Genomic DNA, 7663 nt, shown 5'->3' on the forward strand with positions numbered 1-7663 from the left:
GAGTTATGGATGTGGAGGGATGGAAAGCGAGAACCCCCGGGGTTCCAAGTGCAAGGGGGTGTGGGGCCTGGACATCTGAGTGTGAGGAAGGGGACTTTTTTTGCACTGCGCTCCTGGTCTGAGGGAGGACGTGGGCACAGACTGGGAAGCCTGGGTTTGAGGAGGGAAGGGGTTAAGGACCAGGTGTGCTGACCCATGAGCAGTGGGTGCTCCCCGTCCTGCTTCCTGAACTCCATTTTTCCAGCCCCAGCAGATGAGACCCTTTCTCTGCGGGGCAGCCACAGGGGCTCAGACAGGACACATGGCAGGTCCCCTGCTCCAGCTCCTGCTGCTCCTACTGCTGTCCTTCGCCCTGGGATCTGCTGGACAAGCAGGTGAGGACCAGCCTGGGAGTCCTGCCCCTGCCCCTGGGTCTCACAGTCCCCCACCTCCCCTCTCCAGGCCCCCTCTCTCCAAGGAGCCCCTGAGTCAGGACCCTTCCCTGCAGCAGCCTCCTCCCACGGAGACACAGCCCTTGGGGGCTGTGCCCCTTTCTTCCTGCTCCCTCCTGACTCCTGGGCTCTGGGTGCCCTCCAGGCTGCTTCCCGCCCTCAGTGTCTGTCTCATCAGAAGCTGGGGTGGCCTCCAGACCAGCTGCTGCCCTGGGCTTCTGAGCAGGTTCCCTCCGTCTCTCTCCATCTCCATCTGCAGCTGTGTCTGCCCTGGGCTCCGTGTCTGCCTCTGCCCTTCTCCACGCCTCTCTGTCTGTCTGTCTGTCTGTCTCCATCACTGTCTCTGGGCATCCATCCCCTGAGGCCTCAGCCTTCCCCTGAGGCCTGCTCCCCACGCTTCCTTCTTGTCTCCATCCAGCCCACGGCAACGGGGAAAGGATTGTTAATGGAGCGCCGTGCTCAAGAGGCTCCCACCCCTGGCAGGTGGCCCTGATGCGCGGCAGGGACACGCAGTGCACAGGGGTGCTGATCCACGCACAGTGGGTGCTCACCGTGGGCCACTGCCGCCAACTGTAGGTGCCCGGGAGCCCGGGGATCGCGTCTCTCCTTCTGCGTCTGTTCCTGCTTCTCTCTCGGTCTGTGTCTCCCCCTCTTCCTGGGCCCCTGCCCCTCTCCCGGTGTCTCTCCCCCCGCCCCCACCACCACCATACTCTGGGTCTCTGTCCCCCTTTTACGTCGGGTCCCTCTCTACCTCTCTCTGTGTGTCCCTGTCTTCCCTAGGGCTGCCCCCACCCCCACCCCCCCACCCCCAGTCACCGCGGGTCTCTCTGTGGTCGCAGTGCCTACAACGTGCAAATGGGCAGCGATGTGTTGAATGACCCCAACGCCCAGGTGATCAGGGCCACGGAGTCCTTCGTCTACCCCCAGTTTGACGGCGCCAAGAAGGTGCATGACATCATGCTTGTGAAGCTGAGCCGCCCGGCCACGCTGTCGTCCACCGTGAGGACACTCGTCGTTTCTCCCAAATGCACGAGCCCGGGGACCACGTGCTTGGTTTCCGGCTGGGGCAGCACCACCGGCAGCCCCTTTGGTGAGAGGACCCCTGGGCCCCGCAGCCCCGGCTCCAGCGTTCCCTTCCCTCAGACACAGGAGGCCTCTTGTCTCTCCTCCCAGAGACCAAGGCGTCTAGAGCCCCAGCCCTGTCCTAAGTCATGTCCAGGAACCTGGAATCCAGCCCCCCTCCTACCTGAGACACAGTCCACCAGGCTTCAAGCCCCTTCCTTCTCAGAACCGGAGCCCAGACGTCCTGGCTCCCTCACCCCTCAGATCCAGGAGCCCCGGCTTCTGGGGCCTCCTCCCCTCGATCCGGAAGCCACGACACACACACACACACACACACACACACACACACACACACACACAGGTTTCCACCCCATCCCCGCAGGCGTCCAGGATCTCAGTGACCTCCTCACTCAGACCACAGGCTTCTGTCCCGCAGCTGGGTCTGCAGAGGCCTGGGTGTGTCCAAGTTCTAGCCCGTCCTCTCTCAGACACAGGAGTACTGGCCCCAGGGGCCTCCGCCTGCGGACCCAAGTCTCCAGGCCCCCAGCTGCCTCCTCCATCTGACACACAAGAGCCCAGCCTCCCAGCCCCCTTCATTCCTCAGACCAAGGGCCCTGACACCCAGCACCCTCCTCCCTCCCTCAAACCCAGGACTGTCGACCCCTCGTCCTCTTCTTCTTCAGACCCAGGAGTTCCAGACGCAAGGCCCTTCCTCCCTCTGATCTCGAGTCAGAGGACTGGGTCCTTTGCACGGCCCTGGCATTGAGCCCCTCCGGTCCCCCTCTCTCAGGGTCCCGTTAGCAGGTGCGGGCTTGCAGACCAGGCCTCCGACTGTCCCCTCTCTCCTCCTCCAGAGACCTATCCATCGGATCTCATGTGCACAAATGTCACCATCATCCGCCTGGAGGACTGCCGGAGGCACTTCCTGTACCTGAAGAGGCATTACATGGTCTGCGGTGGCACCCACACCAGCAACACCAACGCCTACGTGGTGAGAGCCAGCCCGCCCCTGCCCTGGTCCTGCTTCCTCTCAGCACAGGGCCCGTCTTTCCCACCATCCAGAATCCCCACCACGGGCTGACCCTGGTGCTGGGTTCCCCCTCACACCCCCACACGCCTCACATTTCTTCTTCGTTTCTAAAAAAATATATATTTTTCTTGATTTCAGAGAGGAAGGGAGAGGGAGAGAGAGATAGAAACATCAATGATGAAAGAGAATCATGGATCGGCTGCCTCCTGCATGCCCCACCCTGGGGCTGAGCCTGCAACTCGGGCATGTGTCCTGACCAGGAATCGAACTGGTGACCTCAACTGCTATGCTCAACTGCTGAGCCACACCTGGCCGGGCACACCCCACTTTTCTGACCCTCTCTACTCAGTCCTCTGCCCGGGTCAGCGTGGGAGCCCCTGGAAGCTGGGGGTGGGCACACAGTCCGAGGGGAGGAACTGGAGTAAAAAAACATGGGGAGTGAGACACCGGCTACAGACACAAACTTTTAGGGGACGCCAAGCGCTCAGTCACCGACATAAATTATATTCTAATGGAATGATTAAAAGTAGAATCTGGCCGAAACCGGTTTGGCTCAGTGGATAGAGCGTTGGCCTGCGGACTGCAAGGTCCCAGGTTCGATTCCGGTCAAGGGCATGTACCTGGGTTGCGGGCACATCCCCAGTGGGGGATGTGCAGGAGGCAGCTGATGGATGTTTCTCTCTCATCGATGTTTCTGACTCTCTATCTCTCTCCCTTCCTCTCTGTAAAAAATCAATAAAGTATATTTTTTTTAAAAAAGTAGAATCTATTAAACAAAATCCATGATCAACAGAATATCAGAAATTTCAGCAAAAAGCAATCTGTTTTGACTAGATTTTCCCATCACTTCTGGCTCTAATCTGGTCCAGCACAGCAAGGCAGGAACCCTGTGTTTGTCTGAAGTTGGGATAACCTGTTTGTCATGGTTTTTTCATATGCATTTTCATATTTAAGGGATTGCATTAAAATACTCATGGCAAACCCTGAGTCGTCCCCCCCCCCCCCCCAAGCAAATAGCTTGATTGTTATCTTTGTACCTGGCCCTGGTTCCAGGAATAGGAGCCCCCCTTCCTCTTTGTTCCCCCTTCCCCATCTCTGTATCCTCCTCTCTGAGAATCACCTCCCCTCATCTCTCTTTAAGCCTCATTTTCTCTCTCTCTCTCTCTCTCTCTCTCTCTCTCTCTCTCTCTCTCTCTCCCCCCTCCCTCTCCCTCTCCCAGTGTTCTGCCTGTCACTCTTGTTTTCTCCATCTCCGCCTCTTTCTGCATCCACATTTCTGCGTCTCTGCCCCCCCCCCTCCTTCCCTTTCTTCCCTCTATGCTTGTCTCTGCCCCTCTGTTTCTCTCCCATCCCCAGCCTCTTTGCTCACATCTGCACTCTCAGCTTTCAGCAGCAGGGGCATGGAGTGTGTTAAAAGAGGGGTGTGGCCTTGGCCGGGCACCTCAGCTGATCTGAGCATTTTTTTTTTTTTTTGCTCACCAAAAGGTTGTGGGTTCCATCCATCCCAGTCAGAGCACTTATGGGAGGCAAACGATCAATGTTTTTCTCTCACATCCATGGTTCTCTCTCTCCCTTCCTCTCTCTCTAAAATCAGTACAAACATTCTCAGATGAGGATTGGAGGGAGAGAGACGGACAGACAGACACACACACACACACACACACACACACACACACACACAGACACGCACACACAGGTGATGGTACAGGACTGTGTGTCCCAAAGAACAGTAAGGGCGTTCCCCTTGGCCCCACAGTGAGGCCTGATTCATGAATGTGCCAGATGTTCTGGGACACAGAGCCCCGCCCCACACCGGACCATCCCACGCCTGCCCTAACGCACTCACTCCCCTTGCTGCCTTGAAGTTCATTCCTTTGAATGTGGGGGTCGGCATTTCCATTGTGCACTGGACCCTGTGAACTGGATGGACCACTGTCCCTGCCCCTGGTTTCCAGGACTTCGCTTCCCCCGACCCCTGGGAAAGGGAGTGTGTAGGTTCCCTGGAGACAATGCTCCCTCTCCCACTGGCTTGGGGGAGAGTCTTTGAGGATGGAAAATAGATGAAGCTCTTTCCCGCCCCGTCCCTGTGATTGGTCCCCTTGGCTGGGGCTCAAGTCAATGTCTTCAGAAAACCCGGCTGGTCCTCTGCATGACCGCCTTCATTCCTGCTCTCCCATTGGTCCACAGAGACAAGGAGTGTCCTCCCATTGGTCAGGGAGAAAGACTGTGTTCTGGCAGGACCAAGACCCCATCACCATGGGGTGTAGGAGACCTCGGTGCTGGTTGCTCTGAAGCCAAAACTAATCTGCTCTCTCTCTCCCGTCCAGGGGGACTCAGGGGGGCCACTGGTGTGCAATGGCGCCCTGCGAGGCCTAGTGTCCCGGGGACCTTCGACTCCATCCCTGAACCCCGTTGTCTTCACGGCCATATGCAGATACACCCAATGGATAGAGGACACCATGAGAAGATATTCCTAATCGATCATATGCCCATCTCTCGCTTCCTATGCCCTGAACAGGAAACTCACAGAAATAAAGCATCAATGATATAAAATCATATTGAACTTTAGCATTTTTCTTTCTTTTTTTTTTTAAATGAATTTATTGGGGGTGACATTGGTTCACAAAACCATACAGTAGTGGTTCTCAACCTTCCTAATGCCGCGACCCTTTAATACAGTTCCTCATGTTGTGGTGACCCCCCAACCATAAAGTTATTTTCATTGCCACTTCATCACTATAATTTTGCTACTGTTATGAATCATCATGTAAATATCTGATTTGCAGGATGTCTTTTCAGTGTTACAAACTGAACATAATTACAGCATTGTGATTCATCACAAAAACAATATGTAATTATATATGTGTTTTCCGATGGTCTTAGGCGACCCCTGTGAAAGGGTCGTTCGACCCCCAAAGGGGTCGCGACCCACAGGTTGAGAACCGCTGCCATACAGGTTTCAAGTATACAACTCAATAAAACACCATCTGCACACTGCATCGTGAGCCCATAGCTCCAAGCAAAGTCTCTTTCCGTCCAATTCCCCACCCCTGCCCACCTCCACGTACCCCTACCCCTCTTCCCCCTGGCCATCTCCACGCGGCTATGTCTATGTGTTATGGATATACTTTTTTTGTTAAGACCTTCAACTGTTTTCATCCAGTCCTTCAACTCCCCTCCCCTCTGACAACTGTCAGTCTCTTCCATGCGTTCATGCCTCTGTTTCTAGTCTGCTCATCAGTTTATTTTGTTCATTAGATTCCAAGATAAGTGAGATCACATGGTCTTTGTCGTTCTCTGATTGGCTTATTTCACATAGCATCCAGGCCCATCCATGCTGTTGCAAAAGATAAAATCAACCCCTCTTTTTTACGGCCGTGTAGTATTCCATTCTGTAAATGTACCACAGCTTTTTTTAAAAAAAATATAGATTTCATTCGCTTTTTATAGAGAGGAAGGGGAGGGATAGAAAGCTAGAAACATCGACCAGCTGCCTCCTGCACACCCCCCACTAGGGATGTGCCTGAAACCAAGGTACATGCCCTTGACCGGAATCGAACCTGGGACCTTTCAGTCCGAAGGCCAGTCAGTGCTCTATCCACTGAGCCAAACCGGTTAGGGCACACAGCTTTTTTATCCACTCATCTGCTGATGGGCACTTGGGGTGTTTCCAGGTCTTTGCTAGTGTGGATCATGCTGCCATGATCATAGTGGTGTATCTATTCTTCCGGAATAGTGTTTTGGGATTCTCAGGATATATTCCCAGAGGTGGGATTGCTTGGCGAAAAGGCAGTTCCATTTTTAATTTTTTGAGGAAACTCCATAACGTTTTCCACAGTGGCCGCCCCAGTCTGCATTCCCACCAACAGCGCACCAGGTTCCCTTTTCTCCACATCCTGGCCAGCACTTGCTGTTTGTTGATTTATTGATGGCAGCCATTCTGGGAGGTGTGAGGTGATATCTCACTGTGGTTTTAAGTAGCATCTCTCTGATGATTAGTGACATTATTTTTTCATGTCTATAGGTCATCTGCATATCGTCTTTGGAGAAATGTCTATTCAGGTCCTTTGTCCATTTTTCAACTGGGTTGGTTGTCCTCCTGGGGTTGAGTTGTATAACTTGCTTATATATCTTGGAAATTAACCCCTTATCAGATGTGCCGTTGGCAAATATGTTCTCGCATTCAGTGCATTCCCTTTGCATTTTGTTGATGGTTTCTTTTGCTGTGCAGAAGCTTTTTAGTTTGATGTAGTCCCATTTATTTCTTTTTTTCCTTAGTTTCCTTTGCCTGAGGAGATATATCGGGAAAAATATTGCTATGAGAAATGTCTGTGATTTTACCGCCTATGGTTTCTTCTAGGATTTTTATGGTTTCCTGACTTACATTTAAGTATTTTATCCATTTTGAGTTTATTCTTGTGAGTGGTGTAAGCTGGTGGTCTAATTTATTATTTTTTTTGCATGTACCTGTCCAATTTTCCAACACCATTATTGAAGAGACTATTTTTACTCCATTGTTTGCTCTTGCCTCCTTTGTCAGATATTATTTGACCATTGCCTTTAGCATTTTTTCAAAGTCATATTAACCATCAACAATGTGCCAGGTGTGTAAACAAATCAATATGCAAAAACCCGCAGGCCAAACACAAAGCACAAAACCCTCAGTGCCAATAAAGATGCAATGAGACCACAGCCCTAACTGGTTTGGCTCAGTGGGTAGAGCGTCGGCCTGCGGACTGAAGGGTCCCAGGTTCGATTCCGGTCTAGGGCATGTACCTTGGTTGCAGGCACATCCCTAGTGGGGGGTGTGCAGGAGGCAGCTGAATCGATGTTTCTAACTCTCTATCCCTCTCCCTTACGCTCTGTAAAAAATCAATAAGATATATATATTTTAAAAAAAGATGCTGTGAGACCACAGCCTTCTCCCCCAGAACTGTGAATGGCTACATTTTTATTGGAGGCGGTTGAGCAAGTTGAATTTTAAAAAAGTACCCATCACTTTTGACCTAGGAATAGTAGTAAACCCAAAATGTAAGCAAGGTTTGAATTCACTACACATGGTCGTCGCAAAGCAGTGGGAACTCTGAACTTGTCCCAAAGTATTGGATTGTTTATGTAAACCGTAAACCGATTTAGGACA

General features: G+C 52.4%; 1 protein-coding gene across 1 annotated transcript; it reads left to right on the plus strand.

Annotated features, from left to right (window-relative positions):
- Positions 1 to 253: 253 nt before the first annotated feature.
- Positions 254 to 5000, plus strand: LOC308530256 (kallikrein-7-like; the record flags this gene model as incomplete). The annotated part of the gene is made up of 5 exons (XM_081106799.1): positions 254 to 374; positions 850 to 1003; positions 1271 to 1521; positions 2348 to 2484; positions 4851 to 5000. The coding sequence occupies 5 exons, from the start codon at positions 254 to 256 to the stop codon at positions 4998 to 5000; spliced, it is 813 nt and encodes a 270-aa protein (XP_080962925.1).
- Positions 5001 to 7663: the final 2663 nt, after the last annotated feature.

The sequence above is a fragment of the Myotis nattereri genome (genome assembly GCF_964212035.1).
Source record: "Myotis nattereri genome assembly, chromosome: 15".
NCBI classification, from domain to species: domain Eukaryota; kingdom Metazoa; phylum Chordata; class Mammalia; order Chiroptera; family Vespertilionidae; genus Myotis; species Myotis nattereri.